General features: G+C 45.9%; 1 protein-coding gene across 1 annotated transcript in view; it reads right to left on the bottom strand.

Moving 5' to 3' along the window:
- Positions 1-23,760, bottom strand: part of LOC134355082 (mitochondrial adenyl nucleotide antiporter SLC25A24-A-like) — a 90,884-nt gene that overhangs the window by 3,633 nt on the left and 63,491 nt on the right. The window contains exons 7-9 of the mRNA XM_063064826.1: positions 13,800-13,907; positions 12,501-12,668; positions 3,765-3,915 (exon numbers count right to left, since the gene is read on the bottom strand). Of these exons, the coding sequence (XP_062920896.1) occupies positions 3,765-3,915; positions 12,501-12,668; positions 13,800-13,907 (427 nt within the window). The remainder of the gene's footprint in view (positions 1-3,764; positions 3,916-12,500; positions 12,669-13,799; positions 13,908-23,760) is intronic.

The following is a 23,760-nucleotide window of genomic DNA, read 5'->3' as shown; positions in this document are numbered from 1 at the left end:
CCCCTGACAGTCCTTCCAGGTGAGGCGACACTTCACCTGTGAGTCGGCTGGGGTGATATACTGCGTCTGGTGCTCCTGATGTGGCCTTCTATATATTGGCGAGACCCGACGCAGGCTGGGAGATCGTTTTGCTGAACACCTACACTCTGTCCGCCAGAGAAAGCAGGATTTCCCAGTGGCCACACATTTTAATTCCACATCCCATTCCCATTCTGACATGTCTATCCACGGCCCCCTCTACTGTAAAGATGAAGCCACACTCAGGTTGGAGGAACAAAACCTTATATTCCGTCTGGGTAGCCTCCAACCTGATGGCATGAACATTGACCTCTCTAACTTCCGCTAATTCCCCACCTCCCCCTCGTAACCCATTCGTTATTTATATACACACATTCTTTCTCTCACTCTCCTTTTTCACCCTCTGTCCCTCTGACTATACCCTTTGCCCATCCTCTGGGCTTTTTCCCTCCCCTCCCCCTTTTCCTTCTCCCTGGGCCTCCTGTCTCATGATCCTCTTGTATCCCTTTTGCCAATCACCTGTCCAGCTCTTGGCTCCATCCCTCCCCCTCCTGTCTTCTCCTATCATTTTGGATCTCCCCCTCCCCCTCCCACTTCCAAATCTCTTACTAGCTCTTTCTTCAGTTAGTCCTGACGAAGGGTCTCGGCCTGAAACATCCACTGTACCTCTTCCTAGAGATGCTGCCTGGCCTGCTGGGTTCACCAGCAACTTTGATGTGTGAAGTTTGAGAGAGCCATGGTTTTCAAGGGATATTGGAAACTTGGTTCGGAAAAAGAGAGATATCTACAATAAATATAGGCAGCTTGGTGTAAATGAGGTGCTCGAGGAATATAAAGAATGTAAAAAGAATCTTAAGAAAGAAATTAGAAAAGCTAAAAGAAGATATGAAGTTGCTTTGGCAAGTCAGGTGAAAATAAATCCAAAGGGTTCTACAGTTATATTAATAGCAAAAGGATAGTGAGGGATAAAATTGGTCCCTTAGAGAATCAGAGTGGACGGCTATGTGCGGAGCCAAAAGAGATGGGGGAGATTTTGAACAATTTCTTTTCTTCGGTATTCACTAAGGAGAAGGATATTGAATTGTGTAAGGTAAGGGAAACAAGTAGGGTAGTTATGGAAACTATGACGATTAAAGGAAAGGAAGTACTGGCGCTTTCAAGGAATATAAAAGTGGATAAGTCTCTGGGTCCTGACAGGATATTCCCTAGGATCTTGAGGGAAGTTACTGTGGAAATAGCAAGGGCTCTGACAGAAATATTTCAAATGTCATTAGAAACGGGGATGGTGCCGGAAGACTGGCGTATTGCTCATGTTGTTCCTTTGTTTAAAAAGGGTTCTAAGAGTGAACCTAGCAATTATCGGCCTGTGAGTTTGACATCAGTGGTGGGTAAATTGATGGAAAGTATTCTTAGAGGTGGTATATATAATTATCTGGATAAACAGGGTCTGATTAGGAACAGTCAACATGGATTTGTGCGTGGAAGGTCATGTTTAACAAATCTTATTGAATTTTTTGAAGAGGTTACTAGGAAAGTTGACGAGGGTAAAGCGGTGGATGTTGTCTATATGGACTTCAGTCAGGCCTTTGACAAGGTTCCACATGGAAGGTTAGTTAGGAAGGTTCAATCGTTAGGTATTAATATTGAAGTAGTAAAATGGATTCAGCAGTGGCTGGATGGGAGACGCCAGAGAGTAGTGGTGGATAACTGTTTGTCAGATTGGAGGCCGGTGACTCATGGTGTGCCTCAGGGATCTGTACTGGGTTCAATGCTGTTTTTCATGTACATTAATGATCTGGATGATGGGGTGGTAAATTGGATTAGGAAGTATGCAGATGATACTAAGATAGGTGGAGTTGTGGATAATGAAGTAGGTTTTCAAAGCTTGCAGAGAGATTTAGGCCAGTTAGAAGAGAGGGCTGAAAGATGGCAGATGGAGTTTAATGCTGGTAAATGTGAGGTGCTACATTTTGGTAGGACTAATCAAAATAGGACATACATGGTAAATGGTAGGGCACTGAAGAATGCAGTAGAACAGAGGGATCTAGGAATAATGGTGCATAGTTCCCTGAAGGTGGAATCTCATGTGGATAGGGTGGTGAAGAAAGCTTTTGGTATGCTGGCCTTTATAAATCAGAGCATTGAGTATAGGAGTTGGGATGTAATGTTGAAATTGTACAAAGCATTGGTAAGGCCAAATTTGGAGTATTGTGTACAGTTCTGGTCACCGAATTATAGGAAAGATGTCAATAAAATTGAGAGAGTACAGAAAAAATTGACTAGAATGTTACCTGGGTTTCATCTCCTAAGTTACAGAGAAAGGTTGAACAAGTTGGGCCTTTATTCTTTGGAGCGTAGAAGGTTGAGGGGGGACTTGATAGAGGTATTTAAAATTTTGAGGGGGATAGATAGAGTTGACGTGGATAGGCTTTTTCCATTGAGAATAGGGGAGATTCACACAAGAGGACATGAGTTGAGAGTTAAAGGGCAAAAGTTTAGGGGTAACATGAGGGGGAACGTCTTTACTCAGGGAGTGGTAGCTGTGTGGAACGAGCTTCCAGCAGAAGTGGATGAGGCAGGTTCGATGTTGTCGTTTAAAGTTAAATTGGATAGGTATATGGACAGGAAAGGAATGGAGGGTTAGGGGCTGAGTGCAGGTCAGTGGGACTAGGTGAGAGTAACAGTTCAGCATGGACTAGAAGGGTCTAGATGGCCTGTTTCCGTGCTGTAATTGTTATATGGTTATAACCCCCAGTTCTCTAGTCTCCACACCCTCTGCGGTGCAGAATTCCAGAGACTCCCCTCCCTTTGTGAGATGTCTCTACACATCTGTTTTAAATGTCCACCTCCTAATCCTGAACTGTGTTTCCTTGTTCCAGACTCTCCCACTTGAGGAACATCTCCACATTTCCCCGATCAAGTCCCCTCAAGGTCTGAGAGGTTTCATTAAGGTAATCAATCCCTTGTTCTGTCTCGTCTCTCTTGACAGGACCACCTTCTCGCCCCAGTAACTAGACCAGAGTGTCTATTCTGGACTGTAGTACTTCCTTTCTGAGGTAAATACACCAGATTTGCACACAGTACTCTGGTCTGGTCTTATCAATAACCTGTAGAAATGCAGAGATTTTCCTGACCCTGATTTAACCTCTTGCAGTAAAGGACCACCAACCACTTGGTGAACTTTGCGATTATTCAGAGCCTCTGGTTCATTGACAGATGGATAATGTGTCCATCAACCACTCCTCAGGTCAGCTGAAGAACTCAAGGCTCAGAGACAGAAGGATGAAGGTGATATTCACTTCCGGAGGGCGAGGGAGACCCTCCCTTTGACAGTCATTTATTGAGTTGGTTTTGTTCACACTTGAGGAATAAGGGGGTGCTATATCAAACGCAGGGAGAGGTCACACTAGGTTAAGAGGCAAGAAGTAGGAGGGGGATTCAGAGAGGGTCCCACGTAGGGTGAGGGGAAAGAGGGAGGTGACAAGGGGGGATGGGTCACACCCAGACTGAGGGATGGTGGGGATGGTTTGTGGCAGGGATGAGGGGGAGAGGACACCTCATGGGGATCACACAGATGTGGGGTGAGGGGGAGAGGTGTTTTGAGGGGTCCACATCCAGGGCGAGGTGCAAAGGGTAAACACCTGGGTTGATTGGGAAGTGTGGCCACACCTGAACATGCTGGAAACTCCTTCTCGGGCTTGGCCATTACTGTCGGCTGTACTAGGAAATGTCTGGCTTTTCCTCACCTTGTGCCTGCATCCGTGTCCTGACCAGGGCTAGAGGGTAGCTGGCCAGTTGACCACAGGTACTAGAAGTGGTTCCGCAAGCTAACAGCACCAAGACCCCGGGGTCCGCAGAATCCTTGGCGTACCTACTCAGCCACATCTTCTTCAACGTCTGAATGGAGAAGATGTCCAGTGAGTTACACAGCAGGAGCTCTCCACACACAGAACATCAGCGCATCCACATTACAATGTCACCCTACACATACATCGAACGACTTCACGTCACCCCACACACAGACAGAACAACATCTCATTGCCACACACAAACAACATCTCATCGTCACACACACACACAGACTGAACAACATCTCGTCACCACACACACACGCACAGACAGAACATCTCATTGCCATACACACACACAGACAGAACAACATCTCATTGCCATACACACACAAACAACATCTCATCGTCACACACACACACACACACAGACTGAACAACATCTCGTCACCACACACACACGCACACAGACAGAACAACATCTCATCACCACACACACACACACACACACATACACACAGACAGAACAACATCTCATCGCCACACACACTCACAGACAGAAGAACATTTCATTGCCATACACACACACAGACAGAACAACATCTCATTGCCATACACACACAAACAACATCTCATCGTCACACACACACACACACAGACTGAACAACATCTCGTCACCACACACACACGCACACAGACAGAACAACATCTCATCACCACACACACACACACACACACACACACACACACATACACACAGACAGAACAACATCTCATCGCCACACACACTCACAGACAGAAGAACATTTCATTGCCACACACAGACACCGTCCCGATATGCCATGGCAGTTAGTCTTTCCACTTGGTGGTGAGGGAGGTCCCCAATGGAAGTCCCTTTACGAGGGAGTTCTTCCCATGCACCTTGGGGATCTGAGGTGGAAGCTGCTGGATAGACCGGTGCCTTGTAATAAATTCTTTAGTTTGTACACGGATCTCCCAGCGGGCTGGAGGAGACCGTGTACCACATGTACATGGAGTGTGTGAGGCTGCAGCCCCTCTTTGCGTATTTGCGTGGGCTGCTTCTCACCTTCTGGTTGCATTTTAGCCCCACCCTATTTATATACGGTCATCCAGTAAGGAGGGGGGCATGGAGGGATGAGGATGTCCTTGTCAACTTGCTCCTGGGGCTGGCGAAAACAGCCATCCGTGGGTCTTGGAAACGGGTGGCGGGAGGATCGGCCCAGGCAGACTGTCTAGCAATGTTTAAGGGGTATGTTCGTGCTTGGGTAAATATTGAAAAGGAAGACGTGCAGTCCATGGCGATCTTAGAGGCGTTCTGCGACAGTTGGACTCCGCAGGGTGTAATTGCCATCATTGATAGAGATGGAAACATTTTGGTTTAATGTGTATCGTCTATTTGCAGTGGAGTAATTGTATTAGTCACTGTTTTGTATATACAGTATAGCACCAAATTTGTAATAAAGGAAATTTTGTAAAAAAAAGAGAACATCTCATTGCCTCACACATAGACAGAACAACATCTCATTGCCCCACACACACAGAATATCTCATCGCCCCACACAGACACAGAACAACATCTCAATAGACAATAGGTGCAGGAGTAGGCCATTTGGCCCTTCAAGCCAGCACCACCATTCACTGTGATCATGGCTGATCATCCACAATCAGTACCCCGTTCCTGCCTTCTCCCCATATCCCTTGACTCCACTATCATTAACTCTAGCTAACTCTTTCTTGAAAGCATCCAGAGAATTGGCCTCCACTGCCTTCTGAGGCAGAGCATTCCACAGATCCACAACTCTCTGGATGAAAAAATTCTTCCTCAACTCCGTTCTAAATGGCCTGCCCCTTATTCTCAAATTGTGGCCTCTGGTTCTGGACCCCCACAACATTGAGAACAGTTTCCTGCCTCTAGCGTATCCAATCCCTTCATAATCTTATATGTTTCAATCAGATCCCCACTCATCCTTCTAAATTCCAGTGTATACAAGCCCAATCGCTCCAATCTTTCAACATATGGCAGTCCCGCCATCCCGGGAATTAACCTCGTGAACCTCCGCTGCACTCCCTCAATAGCAAGAATGTCCTTTCTCAAACTCGGAGACCAAAACTGTACACAATACTCCAGGTGTGGTCTTACCAGGGCCCTGTACAACTGCAGAAGGACCTCTTTGCTCCTATACTCAACTCCCCTTGTTATGAAGGCCAACATGCCATTAGCTTTCTTCACTGCCTGCTGTACCTGCATGCTTACTTTCAGTGACTAGTGTACAAGGACACCAAGATCTCGTTGTACTTCCCCTTTTCCTAACTTGACACCATTCAAATAGTAATCTGCCTTTCTGTTCTTGCCACCAAAGTGGATAACCTCACATTTATCCACATTAAACTGCATCTGCCATGCATGTGCCCACTCATCTGTCCAAGTCATCCTGCATTATCTCAACATCCTCCACACATTTCACACTGCCACCCAGCTTTGTGTCATCTGCAAATTTGCTAATGTTACTTTTAATCCCTTCATCTAAATCATTAATGTATATTGTAAATAGCCGCGGTTCCAGCACCGAGCCTTGCGGTACCCCACTAGTCACCACCTGCCGTTCTGAAATGGACCCATTAATGCCTACTCTTTGTTTCCTGTCTGCCAACCAATTTACGATCCATGTCAGTATCTTACCCCCAGTACCATGTGCTCTAATTTTGCCCACTAATCTCCTATGTGGGACCTTATCAAAGGCTTTCTGAAAGTCCATGTACACTACATCCACTGGTTCTCCCTTGTCCATTTTCATAGTTACATCCTCAAATAATTCCAGAAGATTAGCCAAGCATGATTTCCCCTTCGTAAATCCATGCTGACTCGGACCAATCCCGCTACTGCTATCCAAATGTGCCGCTATTTCATCCTTTATAATTGACTCCAGCATCTTCCCCACCACTGATGTCAGGCTAACTGGTCTATAATTCCCTGTTTTTTCTCTCCCTCCTTTCTTAAAAAGTGCGATAACATTAGCTACACTCCAGTCCTCAGGAACTGAACCTGAATCTACAAAACATTGGAAAATAATTACCAATGCATCCACGATTTCTAGAGCCTTAAGTACCCTGGGGTGCAGACCATCAGGCCCTGGGGATTTATCAGCCTTCAGTCCCATCAGTCTATCCAACACCATTTTCTGCCTAATGTGAATCTCCTACAGTTCCTCCGTTACCCTAGGTCCTCCGGCCACTATTACATCTGGGAGATTGCTTGTGTCTTCCCTAGTGAAGACAGATCCAAAGTACCTGTTCAACTGGTCTGCCATTTCCTTGTTCCTCATAATAAATTCACCCGCTTCTGTGCTCAAGGGCCCAACTTTGGTCTTAACTAATTTTTTTCCTCTTCACATACCTAAAGAAGCTTTTACTATCCTCCTTTATATTCTTGGCTAGCATGCCTTCATATCTCATCTTTTCTCCCCGTATTGCCTTTTTAGTTATCCTCTGTTGCTCTTTAAAAGTTTCCCAATCCTCTGGCATCCTGCTCACCTTTGCTATGTTATACTTCTTCTCTTGTATTTTCCTACTATCCTTGACTTCCCTTGTCAGCCACAGTCGCCCCTTACTCCCCTTAGAATCTTTCTTCCTCTTTGGAATGAACTGATCTAGCACCTTCCGCATTATTCCCAGAAATACCTGCCATTGTTGTTCCACTGTCATCCCTGCTAGGGTATCTTTCCAGTCATCTCATTGCCACACACACACACAGAACATCTCATTGTCACACACACAGACAGAACATCTCATCGTCACACACACAAACGGAACAACATCTCATCGCCACACACACACACACACAGACAGAACATTTCATCGACACACACACCTCATCGCCACACACACACACAGAACAACATCTCATCATCACATAGACAGAACAACATCTCATCGCACACACACACAGAACAACATCTCATCATCACATAGACAGAACAACATCTCATCGCCACACACACACACACAGACAGAACAACATTTCATCGACACACACACCTCATTGCCACACACACACACACAGAGAACATCTCATCATCACATAGACAGAACAACATCTCATCGCACACACACACAGAAAAACATCTCATCATCACATAGACAGAACAACATCTCATCGCCACACACAGACAGAACATCTCGTCACAGACAGAACGTCTCATCGCCACACACACACAGACAGAACAACATCTCATCGTCACACACACAGACAGAACAACATTTCATCACCACACACACAGACAGAACAACATCTCATCGCACACACACAGAACAACATCTCATCGCACACACACAGAACAACATCTCATCATCACACACACAGACAGAACAACATCTCATCATCACACACACAGACAGAACAACATCTCATCGCCACACACACAAACAGAACATCTCATTGTCACACACACACACCGAACAACATCTCATCGCCACACACAAACACACAGACAGGTGCAGCTCGTGTTGGAACGACTCAGGCTGTGCTGCTTGTCAGGCCCAGTCCCCGCAATCTTATCCAAGAGCCAAGTCCACAACTTGAGCCGTCTCTCCTCGACACCCACAATCCCATTCAGGCATGCATGTGGGAGGTACCCATATGGGCTGCTGCTCCACACCCTCCATCTCCCAGCCCTTGTCCACTGTCCCGACACGACATGGCAGTCTGTCTTTCCACCTGGTGGTGAGGGAGGTCCCCAGCGGAAGTCCCTTTATGAGGGAGTTCTTCCCATGCACCTTGGGGATCTGAGGTGGAGGCTGCTGTATAGAGCGGCGCCCTGCAATCAGTTCTTTAGTTTGTACACAGATCTCCCAGCCGCGTGTCACTTCTGCAGACTGGAGGAGACTGTGTACCACATGTACATGGAGTGTGTGAGGCTGCAGCCCCTCTTTGCGTATCTGCGTGGGCTGCTTCTCACTTTCTGGTTGCATTTTAGCCCCACCCTTGTTTTAGCCCCTACTCGGGCTGAGGAATGGAGTTGAAGTGGGGAAAAAATGATCCTAATTCTGCTCCTACGTCTTATGGTCTTATAAATCTTTGTTGATGACTGCACTCATTGTTTACTTTAATGCAAATATTGAATCAACTAATCATATGGAGGTAACTCAATGTACGTTTGTATAAAAGCACGCAGTTGAAAATCTGCAGATGATGGAAACCCAAGGAAGACAAACAAAAGTCTGTAGGAACTCAGCAGGCCAGGCAGCACCTATGGACAAGAGTACAGCTGATGTTTCTGGTCAAGACCCTTCAGCAGGACTGGAGGAAAAAAGATGAGGATTCAGATTTAGAAGATGGGAGAGGGGAGAGTGAAACACAAGGTGATAGGTAAAACAGGGAAGGGAGTGAGGGGTGAAGTAAAGATTGGAAAGTTGATTGGTGAAAGAGATACAGGGCTGGAGAAGGGGGAATAATAGGAGAGCACAGAAGACCATGGAAGGAAGAAAAGGGGAAGGAGCACTAGAGGGGGGTGATGGGCACACAAGAAGATGAAAGAGGGAAAAGGGGACGGGAAACAGAAAAGGGGGGGGACAAGTTCAAGAAATTGATGTTCATGCCATCAGGTTGGAGGCTACCTAGACGGAATACAAGTTTTGCACCTAAGTGTCATCTCATTGCGATAGTAGATGACATGTCGGAAAGGGAATGGGTAGTGAAATTAAAATGAATGGCTGCTGGGAGATCCCGCTTTTTCTGGTAGATGGAGTGTGGTGCTTGACGAAGCAGTCTCTTGATCTACATTGGGTCTCACTGATAAACAAGAGGCCACACTGGGAGCACCAGATACAGTAGATGACCCCAACAGACTCACAGGTGAAGTGCTGTTGTTCAGACCAAACTTCAGAATCGGGAATAGATGTGATCTAAGTGGCTTTGACCGTGGAATGATCGTTGGTACCAGACGGGGTAGCGTGAGTGTCTCAGAAACTGCTGACAAACAAGAGAAAATCTGCAGAAGCTGAAAATCTGAGCAATAAACACAAAATGCTTGAAGAACTCAGCAGGCCAGGCAGCATCAATGGGAAAAAGTACAGTCGACATTTCAGACCAAAATCCTTTGGCAGTACTGGAGAAAAAAAGCTGAGCAGTAGATTTAATAGGTGGAGGGGGGGGGAAGGGGAGAGAACCACGAGGTGACAGGTGAAACCGGGAGGGGGATGGATGAAGTAAAGAGCTGGGAAGTTGATTGGTGAAAGAGACAGAAGGCCATGGATGAAAGTAAAAGGTAGAAGGAGCACCAGAGGAAGGCCATGGGGTGAGAGAGGGAAAAGGGAGCAGGAAACAGAAGAGGGGTACATTTTGGGGGCATTACCAGAAGTTTGAGAAATTGATGTTCATGCCATCAGGTTGGAGGCCACCCAAAATAGAATATAAGGTGTTGTTCCTCCAACCTAAGTGTGGTCTCATCACAGCATTGTTGGAGGCCATGGATGGACATATGGGAATGGGAAGTGGAATTAATAAGGGTGGCCACTGGGAGATCCCGCTTGTTCTGGGGAACAAAGTGTAGATGAGCATAAGACCGTAAGACATAGGAGCAGAATTAGGCCAACTGCCCATTGAATCTGCTCAGCCATTCAATCATGGATGATCCTTTCTTTTTCTCCTCCTCAACACCAGTTCCCAGCCTTCTTCCCGTAACTTTTGATGCCATGTCCAATCCAGAACCTATCAATCTCTGCCTTAAATACACCCAATGACCTGGCCTCCACAGCTGCATGTGGCAACAAATTCCACAAATTCACCACCTTTGGCTAAAGAAATTTCTCCACGTCTCTGATTTGAAAGGGCACCCCTCTATCCTGAGGCTGTGCCCTCTTGTCCTAGACTCTCCTACCATGGGAAACATCCTTTCCACATCTACTTTGTCTAGGCCTTTTAACATTCGAAAGGTTTCAATGAGGTCCCCCTTCATCCTTCTGAATTCTAGCGAGTACCAACCCAGAATCATAAAATGTTCCAAGTATGATAACCGTTTCATTCCTGGAATCATCCTTGTGAACCTTGTAACATGCTGTAAGGTTTCACTGCTAATGTAATGGTTTCTCTGTAGCAGCAATGTTTGGGTTATGACTAGAGATAACACGGTTTGGAATGCTGGGGCTATCCAATGAGAGAAATGTTCTTTCTTGTGAGCCTGGAAGAGAGATTTTCGTGGTCTTTTGCCAGGGAGAGACGAGGAGAGAAGACGTGGATGGAGAGAGTTGGTAGATCACCGGACAGAGTGGACCTGGAGCGAGGGTCCGAAGGTCAGCGACGATCAGAGGGGGTCGATGGTGGATGACCAGCTTATCAGCGAGCTCCAACATTGCGCAACAGACTGTTCATGAGAATAGGCTCTTTTCTTTTTGTAGTTTTCTTTACTAACCATATAGTCAAAGTAAGAATTATAGAGCTCAATCCTTTAATCGCATTTTGTGTACTGTTTGTTATTTCGGGGTACTGATTTGTAACAGGGGACACATCGCGCAGCATCCACCCAAACGAGATTTCTTAAGTTTGGCTGGACGGGGGCTATCATCCCCTATATTAAGCCGCCAGCCTTCTCTGTACAGAGTACAACCTTCTCTGGGCCCTCTCCAATGCCAGCACATCTTTTCAATGATGAAAGGCCAAAAACTGTTCACAATTCTCAAGGTGAGGCCTCACCAGTGCTTTATAGAGGCTCAGCATCACATCCCAATCTGCGTTGGGTCTCACAGATGTACACGAGGCCACACCGGGAGCACCGAACACAGTAAATGACCCCAACAGACTCACAGGTGAAGCGTCACCTCACCTGGAAGAACTGCTTAGGGCTCTGGATGGCAGTGAGGGAGGTGGTGTAGGGGCAGGTGTAGCACTAGTTCTACTTGCAAGGATGAGTATCATAAGGGAGATCTGTAGGGTGGTATAAGTGGACAAGGGAGCTGCAAAGGGAGCAATCCCTATGGAAAGTCGGGGGGAGGGGAGGGATCCCTTTGGAGATGGTGGAAGTTATGGAGAATTATGTGCTGCCTAGTCTCTTTGACCAGCCCCTGGACCACAGCCCTCCATACCCCTCCCATCCATGTACTTATCCAAAATTCTGTAATGCTGAAATCAAACCTGCATCTACCACTTCCACTGACAGCTCATTCCACTCTCACCTCCCTCCGAGGGATGAAATTCTCCCTCATGTTTCCCTTAAACATTTCACCTTTCACCCTTAATCTATGACCCCTCATTCCAATCTAACTCAACCTCAGTGTCAAAAGCCTGCTAGCATTCACTCTATCTATACCCCTCATAATCTTGTGTACCTCTATCAAATCTCCCCTCATTCTTCTAATTCTAGGGAATAAAGTCTTAACCTATTCAACATTTCCCTATAACGCAGCTTCTCAAGTCCGAGAAACAAACTTGTAAATTTTCTCTGCACTCTTTCAATCTTAATGACACCTTTCCTGTAGTGAGGTGACAACAACTGCACACATTACTCCAATTTAGGCTTTACCAACATCTTATACAACATAACATCCTAACTCCTGTACCCAATACTCTGATTTATGAAGGCCAATGTGCTAAAAGCTCATCCCAGAATTTAGCTTGGTAAACATCTTTTAGAATACCTCTAACGCCAAGACATCCTGTGCGCTGCAGTTCCACAGACCTACCTCATAAATGGCCAGGTCAATGCCTGCATATGGGATAATGCCCAGAATGTTTGGAATATAGCCTTTGTAAAATGCAACCAATCCTTCGTTCCTCCAAATCTTCCTCACGCAGTCTGCAACTCCTGAGTATTGCCCAGTCTTCCGCAAAGCCATTCTGGTCTTCAGAACCTAGTGATGATCACAGAAAAGCAATATGTTGGTCTCCTGGCAGCTTTCAGTCTGTGCCTGCTATTTCTGGGACCCACTGGGCTTCACCTGGAGTCTATGTAATTAAAGAGATTCCACCTGACCTCGGTGTGGGCTTTGATTGGGGCATTCTAGTCAATGAGAACCAAATGGAAGCAACCAATCCAGAAGGTGAGGTCTGTTTGAGTAATTGCTAAGAGAATCAGATTCTTCATTCCTGTACTTCAGAAAGGGAGTCTCTAAATTTTCCCATCCATTACCCAGAAACACCAATTTGAGTGGAAAAAAAACAGATGTTTCACCTCCATCACAAGTTTAGCTACAAAGACTGATGGGGAACTCAGATAATCCAGCACGGTTCATTTGTTACTGGTACTGGATAGGTGGATATTTCCGACTACTGGATATTGTTAATTCTGATTTTTAAAAGAGATGTTACATGACAGAATGATACACATTTCTGTGAACCAATTAAGTTTCAAGGGAGAATGGGAAAGAAAGAGCTAACTGGGTTGAAAGTTGAGTTTCACAAACTGGGGCCCAGGTGTGTTAAAGGGGGTAATGATATTGTAGCTTTGCTACACAGGGAAAGGGCCACGGTGAGTTTAAAGGGAGTGAGAGAAACAGGGTGTTGCTGAGTTCAGAGGGAGTGTGGGAAATGGGTCCTGGGGAGTGGGAGGAACATCTGGTACGTCAGATGCTAAAACTTTTGGTTTTATGAATAGTTGGACAGCAGATTATTGGAGTCTTACTGCAGTTCACCGACAGCCAAGAAAATGGCCATCAACGGCAAAGTGGCCAAGATCATGGCAGAACCAAAGTATGGACGTGCACTTGAATCACCAAGACACAGAATGATATTGACCAATAGCTGCTGGATGGTCAGCATGGATTTGATGGGCTGAAGAACCTGTTTGCATGCTCTGTGACTTTCTAAGCTTTTGAGAACAGGATGTGCTTGTGAACTGGATAAACTGACAAGGGATAAGTGAAGTGAAGGTGGAGTAAGATAAAAGTGTCTTGTGGAGAAACAGACAGTTTGTGGCTGGGAGAATTTTGTGACTGACGCTGTCAATGATCCTAAACTGCTTGCAGTTTTCGATTGGTACGTACCTCCATTGGATAAATGCTGGTCTGAGCTGTTACCCCAGCAAGAGATCCAGCGAGAAACCTCTCATGGGTCCCAATGTTCTGCGGATCACGTGCCAACAGTTTCTTCAACTGTAAGACAGAGCAGGTGTGACACAATCAAAGTCTAAGCTTGAGTTCATCCAAGTCTAATGGGAATCTCCCAATCAATACCTCTTAAGGTGCACAGATTTGTACACGCCCTGGTCCATGAGATAATGCTGGACTGGAATCCCAGAACAAGACTCACGTGGAACTGTACACTGTACAAATAGTGATCACGTCATTCTATAAAACAGGGAAAGGGTGGGTGGTTTCAGGGACCAGAGACATAATCTACACATGGAGCCAGATGATGCGGAAGGTCTGAAATGAATACTTTTCATCTGTATTGGATGTGGAGGACTGTAAATTCAGAGAGGGCTATGTTAATGGAGACACAAGAGGCTGCAGCTGTTATAATGTGGAGCAGAAACAAACAGCTGGAAGAACTCTGGGTCAAGTGGCATCTGTGGTTGATGTTTTGAGTGGAAAGCTGCCATTAGGATGTGTTCATAGTCTGAAACACATCAAAAGGAGCTGATTGTAGATGGCTGGACATAAGACAGGAACAGGCTGTTCAGCCTATGATGTAGCCACCATGACACTAAATTAAGCTAATCACATCTGTCTGCACATAATCCATATTCTTTATCTGTCTGCATACCTGTCTAATTGCTTCTTCAATATCACCATCATATCTACTTCCACACTAGCCCAGGCACCATGTTCCCAACATCCACCACTCTGCTTCCACACCAGCCCTGGCACCCACCCTCTCTGTGTAGAAAAACTTGTCTCATGAGTTCCTTTAAATTTTCCCCCTCTCAGCATGTTCCCAACATCCACCACTCTGCTTCCACACCAGCCCTGGCACCCACCCTCTCTGTGTAGAAAAACTTGTCTCATGAGTTCCTTTAAATTTTCCCCCTCTCAGCATAAAGCTACGATGAGACTGTTACCTGCACAAGTATACATACACACAGCTGCAGTGAGAAACATTCAACAGCATCACAGGCACAGAGCATCAGATCAACAGCATTCACAAGTAAAACATAAATTATACCACATTTTTACAAGAAAGAAAACATTTAGAGCAAAACAATGAAAGTCGCTAACACCGCAAAGTGCAACACCTCATATCTATAAAACATAAGACACAGAAGCAGAATTAGGCCATTCACTCAATCGAGTCTGCTCCACCATTCCATCATGGCTGATTTATTATCCTTCTCAACTCCATTCTGCCTTCTCCCTGTAACCTTTCAAGTCAAGTCAAGTCACTTTTCATTGTCATTTCGACCATAACTGCTGGTACAGTACACAATAAAAATGAGACGTTTTTTCAGGATCATGGTGCTACATGAAACAATACAAAAACTACCACTGAACTACGTAAAACAACACAAAAACTACACTAGACTACAGACCTACCCAGGACTGCATAAAGTGCACAAAACAGTGCAGGCATTACAATAAATAATAAACAAGACAATAGGCTCAGTAGAGGGCAGCAGGTTGGTGTCAGTCCAGGCTCTGGGTATTGAGGAGTCTGATGGCTTGGGGGAAGAAACTGTTACATAGTCTGGTCGTGAGAGCCCAAATGCTTCGGTGCCTTTTGCCAGATGGCAGGAGGGAGAAGAGTTTGTATGAGGGGTGTGTGGGGTCCTTCATAATGCTGTTTGCTTTGCGGATTCAGCGTGTGGTGTAAACGTCTGTAATGGCGGGAAGAGAGACTTCTCAGCTGACCTCACTATCCGCTGCAGGGTCTTGTGATCCGAGATAGTGCAATTTCCGAACTAGGCAATAATGCAGCTGCTCAGGATGTTCTCAATACAACCTCTGTAAAATGTGGTGAGGATGGTGGGTGGAGATGGACTTTACTCAGCCTTCGCAGAAAGTCAAGATGCTGCTGGGCTTTCTTTGCTATGGAGCTGGTTTTGAGGGACCAGGTGAGATTCTCCGCCAGGTGAACACCAAGAAATTTGGTGCTCTTAACGATCTCTACGGAAGAGACGTCTATGTTCAGCGGAGAGTGGTCGCTCCGTGTCCTCCTGAAGTCAACAACCATCTCTTTTGTCTTGTTCACATTCAGAGATAGGTTGTTGGTTCTGCACCAGTCCGTTAGCCGCTGCACCTCCTCTCTGTATGCTGACTCATCGTTCTTGCTGATGAGACCCACCACAGTCGTGTCATCGGCGAACTTGATGACGTGGTTCGAGCTGTGTGTTGCAGCACAGTCGTGGGTCAGCAGAGTGAACAGCAGTGGACTGAGTACACAGCCCTGGGGTGCCCCCGTGCTCAGTGTGATGGTGTTGGAGATGCTGCTTCCAATCCGGACTGACTGAGGTCTCCCAGTCAGGAAGTCTAGGATCCAGTTGCAGAGGAAGGTGTTCAGGCCCAGTAGGTTCAGCTTTCCAATCAGTTTCTAAGGAATGATTGTGTTGAATGCCGAACTGAAGTCTATGAACAGCATTCGAACATACGCATCTTTTTTGTCCAGGTGGAGGCTGATGGCAATGGCGTCATCTGTTGAACGGTTGGGATGGTACGTGAACTGCAGGGGTCCAGTGAGGGGGGCAGCAGGGTCTTGATGTGCCTCATGACAAGCCTCTCTAAACACTTCATGATGATGGATGTGAGTGCAATGGGACGGTAGTCGTTGAGGCAGGACACTGGAGAATTCTTCAGCACGGGGACGATGGTGGCGGCCTTGAAGCATGTAGGAACGATGGCGCTGCTCAGGGAGATGTTAAAGATGACAGTGAGAATATCTGCTAGCTGGTCTGCACATCCTCTAACCACTCTGCCAGGAATATTGTCAGGTCCAGCAGCCTTCCGTGGGTTGACCCTGCACAGGGTTCTCCTCACATCGGCCACGGTAAGACACAGCACCTGGTCGTTTGGAGGAGGGGTGGTCTTCCTCGCCGTCACGTCATTTTCCACCTCAAAACGAGCGTAGAAGTAGTTCAGCGCATCTGGGAGGGAGGCATCACCCGTACAGTCAGGTGATGTCCTGAATGCCCTTCCACATGCGCCGCGTGTCGCCGCTGTCCTGGAAGTGGTTGTGGATTCACTGGGCGTGTGCACGCTTTGCCTCTCTGATGGCACGGGACAGTTTGGCCCTCGCTGTTTTTAGGGCTGCCTTGCTGTCTGCTCTGAAGGCGGAGTCACGGAGCCTCAGCAGTGTACGCACCTCCGTGGTCATCCATGGCTTTTGGTCAGCGCGTGCAGTGATGGTCTTGGCCACAGTGACATCATCGATGCACATGCTGATGTAGCTAGTCACTGATGCTGTGTACTTCTCTAAGTTGGTAGAGTCACCATCGGTTGCAGCCTCCTTGAACATGTGCCAGTCAGTGTGCTCAAAGCAGTCTTGAAGAGCAGAGATGGCTCCTGCTGGCCAGGTTTTCACCTGCTTCTGAACTGGTCTGGAGCGCCTGACAAGCGGTCTGTATGCTGGGATGAGCATAACAGAGATGTGGTCTGAGTAACTGAGGTGGGGGCAGGGCTCCACCCGGTACGCGTCGGGAATGTTTGTGTAAACAAGGTCTAGCCCCGACTAATCAAGAACCTATCAATGTCCACTTTAAATATACCCAATGACTTGGATTCCAAAGCCATCTGCGGCAATGAATTCCACAGATTTCCACCCACTGGCTGAAGAAATTCCTCCTTATCTCTGTTCTAAATGAACATCCCTCTATTCTGAGGCTGTGTCCTCTGGCCTCAAGGCTCCCTCACTATTGGAAGCCTCTCCAGATCCATTCTATCTAGATCTTTCAATATTCAATAGGTTTCAATGAGATTCCCCCCTCATTTTTCTAAACTCCAGAGAGTACAAGTTCAGACCCATCATACGCTCCTCATATGCGAATCTTTTTCATTCCCGGGATCATTCTCGTGAATCTCCTCTGGATCCTCTCAATCGTCAGCACATCCTTTCTTAGATAAGGGGTGCAAAGTTGCTCACAATACCCCAAATACAGTCTTATAAAGCCTCAGCATCACATCCTTGCTTTTATATTCCAGTCCCCTCAAAATGAATGCTAACATTGCACTTGCCTTCCTTACCACTGTCTCAACCTGCAAGTTAACTTTTAGGGAATCCAGCACAAGGACTCTCAAGTCCCTTTGCCCCTCTGATTTATGGATTTTCTCCCCGTTTAGAAAGTAGTTCACGTTTTTATTACCCCTGTGGCCATTCCTCTCAACAATAAGTATACTACTTTGGATACTGTTAAAAATAGGCCAGAGCGACGAGGTTTCTCGCAGGTCAGTGACGCTTGTTTAAAAGTACAGAAGGGACAAGCAGGGCAGCCATTACTGGGAGTAGGACATTGGTGGGACAAGGAGTGTCAGGCTTTGGCTCAAAGGAGGATTCAGCTTGGAAGGGGCATTGGCTCTGGGTAAGCTTCTGCTAAGGTTCCCTTTTTTTTCCTCTCTTACTGTACCTAGTGTAGTAAATGGCTGTTTGTTCTTCATGCCAGATGTTGGAGTATTGGGAGACCCAGAGTCTCCCGGAGAAATACATTTGCATGGTGCATCAGGCTGCAGCTCAGTGAAGACCACGTTAGGGATCTGGAGCAGCAGCTGGATGACCTTTGGCTTGTTTAGGAGGGTGAGGTGATAATTGATCAGAGTTACAGGGAAGTAATCACCCCTACATTGCAGGAAGTGAGTAGCTGGGTGACTGTCAGGAGGAATAGAAATGGGAACAGGCAGTTAGCGCAGAGCATCCTTGTGGCCATTCCCCTCAATAATAAGTATCCATTTTGGATACTTCTGTGGGAATGACCTCCCAGGGGAATGCCACGGAGACCAGGTTACTGCCACTGAGAATGGGTCTTTGGTGCAGAACTTAAAGAGGGAGAAGAGGGGAGCAATAGTGATACAGGACTCAATAGTCAGACGAACAGACATAAGATTCTGTGGTCATGAACGTGATACTGGAATGGTATGTTGCCTCCCAGCTGCCAGGGTCAGGGACATTTTGGATCATGTCCACAGCATTTTGGAGAGGGAGGGAGAGCAGCCAGTATCTTGGTACATATTGATTCCAATGACACAGAAAGGAAGAGCAATGAGGTCCTGCAGAGAGAATTCAGAGAGCTAGGTAGAAAGCTGAGAAGCAGGACCTCCAGGGTAGTGATTTCTGGATTGCTGCCTGTGCCATGTGCCAGTGAGGGTAGAAACAGGATGATTTGGCAGATTAATGCATGATTGAGAAGCTGGTGCAAGGGGCAGGGCTTCAGGTTCTTGGATTGTTGGAATCTCTTCCAGGGGAAGTATGACCTGTTCAAAAGCGACGGGTTGCACCTGAAGCTGAGGGGAACAATATACTCGTGGGCAGGTTTGTTAGAGCTGTTGGGGAGGGTTTAAACTAATTTGGCAGGGGAGTGGAAATCAGAGTGAACGGACTCAGGATAGGACAGATGGTAAAAAAGCAAAGATATCGTGCAGTCAAACTGTCAGGAAGGGCAGGCAGGTGGTTGGATAAAATTGCAGCCAGCAGCGTGAGTATCAGTGCGTTAAGGATGCAGAATCAAAAAGGGTAGCAAATACAGCACTCAAAGTGTTATATCTCAATGTACTGAGTATAAGAAATAAGGTGGATGACCTTGTTGCAATATTACAGATGGTCAGGTATGATGTCATGGCCATCACTGAATTGTGGCTGAAGGATGGCTGTAGTTGGGAGCTGAATGTCCAAGGTTACACATTGTATCAGAGGGATAGGAAGGTAGGCAGAGGAGGTGTGTGGCTCTATTGGTAAAGAATGGCACCAAATCGGTAGAAAGATGTGACATAGGATTGGAAGATGTTGAATCCTTAGGCGTTGCGTTTTGAAACATCTAAAGCCCAGTACACACAGCAGCCATTCCTGCCCCTGAGACATCCAAGTCTCTGTAATGGCTACATCATAATTCCACATATTGATCCATGCTCTTAATCCGCCTTGCTAATGACACTGCTTGCATTAAAATAGACACACCTCAAACCATCTAGCTGAGTGTATCTTTGTTCTATTCTTCTTCATAAACTCCCTACAAGCTGTCACTACTTGTGCACCAACCACCCCATCCTCTGCCATTTCACTTCAGTTCCCATCCCCCTGCAAATCTAGTTTAAACCCTCCCCAATAGCATTAGCATTAGCAAGCCACCCCTCCAGTTCAGGTGCAACCTGTCCCACTTGTACAGGTCACCCCTTGGTTCCAATGATCCAAGAACTTGAAGCCCTGCTCCCTGCACCATCTCCTCAGCCACTCATTTGTCTGCACTTTCTTCCTGTTCTGACCTTCACGAGCTCGCTGCACCAGGAGTAATCCAGAGATTAGCACCTTGGAGGTCCTGCTCTTCAGCCTCCTTCCTAACTCTCCAATTTTTACTGTACAAGACCTCTACCACTCTCCTGCCTCTACCTCTGGCTACTCAAATTCTCCTTCAAGAATATTCTGCAACAGCTCAGAGACATCCTGGACCATAGCACCCAGGAGGCAACACACTATCCTGGCATATCTTTTGCTGCTGCAGAATCTCCTGCCTGTCACTCAAACTATCGAGTCCTCTATGATTACTGCTGCACCTGACTTCACCTTACCCTTCTGAGGCTCAAAGCAGTCCACAGTGCTATGAGTCTGGCTGCTGCTGCTTTGCCCAGATAGGTCACTCCCCCTCAGCAGTATCCAAAGTATCCAGTTGCTGAGGGGAAGGCCACAGGAAAACACTGAACTGACTTTTTTCTCCCTTTACCTCTCTCAGTGTTCATCCATCTACTCCCTGAATTCTGCACCCTGGGTGTAACCACCTGCTCAAAAGTCGAATCTATCAATTGCTTTACTTCCCGGATGACCCAAAGTTCTTCCAACTCCAGTGGCAGATCCTTATTGCGGTCTTTCATGAGCTGGAGTTGGCTGCACTTCCCGCAGGTGTAGTCACAGAAACATAGAAAACGGATAGGACAATATAGGCCCTTCGGACCACAAAGCTGTACCAAATATGTTCTTACCTCGGGAAATCCACAGTTCTCTTATTTTTCTAAGCTCCATGTACCTATCCAGGAATCTCTGAAAAGACCCTATCATTTCTGCCTCCACCACGAATGCCGGTAGCCCATTCCATGCACTCACTACCCTCTGCGTAAAAAACTCACCACTGACATCTCCTCTGTACCTACTTCCAAGCATCTTAAAACTGTGCCCTCTCGTGCTAGCCATTTCAGCCCTGAGAAAAAGCCTCTGACTATCCACATGATTAATGCCTCTCATCATCTCATACACCTCTATCAGGTCACCTCTTATTCTCCGTCGCTCCAAGGAGAAAAGGCTGAGTTCACTCAACCTGTTCTCATAAGGCATGCTCCCCAATCCAGGCAACATCCTTGTAAATCTCCTCTGCACCCTTTCTATGGTTTCCACATCCTTCCTGTAGTGAGGCGACCAGAACTGAGCACAGTACTCCGTGGGGTCTGACCAGTGCCCTATATAGCTGCAACATTACCTCTCAGCTCCTAAAGTCAGTCCCATGATTGATGAAGGCCAATGCACCATATGCCTTCTTAACCACAGCCAACCTGCACAGCAGCTTGGAGTGTCTCCTGTGAACTCAGACCCCAAGATACCTCTGATCCTCCACACTGCCAAGAGTCTTACCATTAACACTATGTTCTGCCATCATTTTGACCTACCAAAATGAACCACCTCACACTTACCTGGGGTGAACTCCATCTGCCACTACTCAGCCCAGTCTTGCATCCTATCAATGTCCCGCTGTAACCTCTGACAGCCTTCTACACTATCCACAACACCCCCAACCTTATCCACAACACCCCCAGCCTTTGTGTCATCAGCAAATCTACTAACCCATCCCTCCACTTCCTCATCCAGGTCACTTATAAAAATCATGAAGAGAAGGGGTCCCAGAACAGATCCCTGAGGCACTCCACTGGTCAGCAACCTCCATGCAGAATATGATCCGTCTACAACGACACTGTGCCTTCTGTGGGCAAGCCAGTTCTGGATCTAAAAAGCAACGTCCCGTTGGATCTCATGCCTCCTTACTTTCTTAATAAGCCTTGCATGGGGCACCTCATCAAATGCCTTGCCGAAATCCATATACACCACATCTACTGCTTTACCTTCATCAGTGTTTAGTCACATCCTCAAAAATTTCAATCAGGCTCGTATCGCATGACCTGTCTTTGACAAACCCATGCTGACTATTCCTAATCATATTATGCCTCTCCAAATATTCATAAATCCTGCCTCTCAGGATCTTCTCCATTAACTTCTCAACCACTGAAGTAAGACTCACTGGTCAATAATTTCCTGGGCTGGGACTTCCACCTGCTGCCTAATGGAGTAACACACAATTTGTGTGGCTGCATTTAATTCTCCCTTTTCCCCAGTTTAAACTCTGAATTTTTAACTTTTATTTGTTGGATCTTAGAGGAGAATAATTGTCATTATGTCACAATCTTTAAGAAGTGGACAGCAGCTTTCTGAATCCAGCAATGAAAAGGGAAAAACTTCGAAAGAAAAATCAGAAGATATGCCTGTTTGGGCTGAGCGTTTGGAACATGCGTTGATGGCTCTCGACAAGAAAATAGATCCCAACACTTCTGAGATGAAGTCATTTCGACAGAGTTTTCATTTCATAGAGGAAAGTATTATTTCCTTGAATTCTGAACTTAAAGAGTCGAAGCGTCAGATAGTGGATATTTCAGCCCGCTTGGAACAGTCTCAACACAAGATTATTGATCTGGAAGCAACATCTCGTTGGAATAACATTCGAATTGTTGGACTGAAGGAAGGATCTGAGAGTGGGGATTTATTGGACTATTTTGCTAATTTGTTTCAATCTGTTTCCGGATATCTTACCTCAGCCTCCCAATATTGAAAGAGTGCACAGAATTTTCACTTTGAAATCTCAAGATCTGAATAAACCAAGGTCAGTTTTGGTCAGCTTTCTTCGTTTCAAAGTTAAAGACCAAATCACAAAATATGCAAGGAAACACAGAGTTTTTAAATTCAAGAGTTCCGAGATTCGTTTTTATGAAGATTATCCACAGGAAGTTATGGAACAGCGGTTCAAATTCGTTCCAGCTATGAAGATAGCCCATGATAAGGGATTATTCCCATCACTTCGCTATACAGCCCAATTAAAATTATTTCCTAAAGACTCAACTCCACGTGTTCTTCTGGATTCCAAAGCGGAATTGGACTATGTTAATTCTATTTTGGAGGTGGCCGAGGTTTGAAAGGCATTAGGTCTGCTGAATAATTTTCAGAAAGAAAACAAGCTTTGAAGATCTCTGATATGTTGAAGATGTCCTTTGATCGATGGACCATTTAAAGAAGATGTGAACTTCTTGATTTGACTGATGAATGACTTCTCCGAAATCTGTTTGGTATACTGAGTGAATTAACACAGTGGACAGACTGTTAACTGGTTTGATTATTTGTTTTTATCCTTCCTTTTCTTCATTAATTAAGTGATAGTTTTCATAGTTTATAAGGACTTTTTCTTTTATATATATATATAGATAGATAGATAGAGAGAGAGAGAGAGCGCAACAGCAAGAGCGCGCACGCGCAAGGAGTGCTTAGTAGATAGATATTAGTCTCAGTTTTTCTTCTAAAAAGTTTTTTTTTATTGGGTAGTAAATCAAAGGGATCATGGTGCAGATTTTTCTTCATTAGAGATTACATAGGCATTTTTCCTTTTGTTTAATTTTATTGTTTTGACATCTTTGGAGATTGTTTTTGCATTCCGCAGTTTATTTTAATGATTAAGCATAAACATCGTTTTTTTTCCTCTGCAGAGCTTCCATATATTAAGGCTGTGTGTGTTTTTTTTGTAAATGGTGGGGGGAGGAATTAAGAACTTTTAAAATCACTATAATA

Source organism: Mobula hypostoma, chromosome 12 (assembly GCF_963921235.1).
Source record: "Mobula hypostoma chromosome 12, sMobHyp1.1, whole genome shotgun sequence".
NCBI classification, from domain to species: Eukaryota; Metazoa; Chordata; class Chondrichthyes; order Myliobatiformes; family Myliobatidae; genus Mobula; species Mobula hypostoma.
The sequence above is the reverse complement of the archived record's forward strand: the minus strand, read 5'-3'. Positions and strand labels throughout refer to the sequence as shown.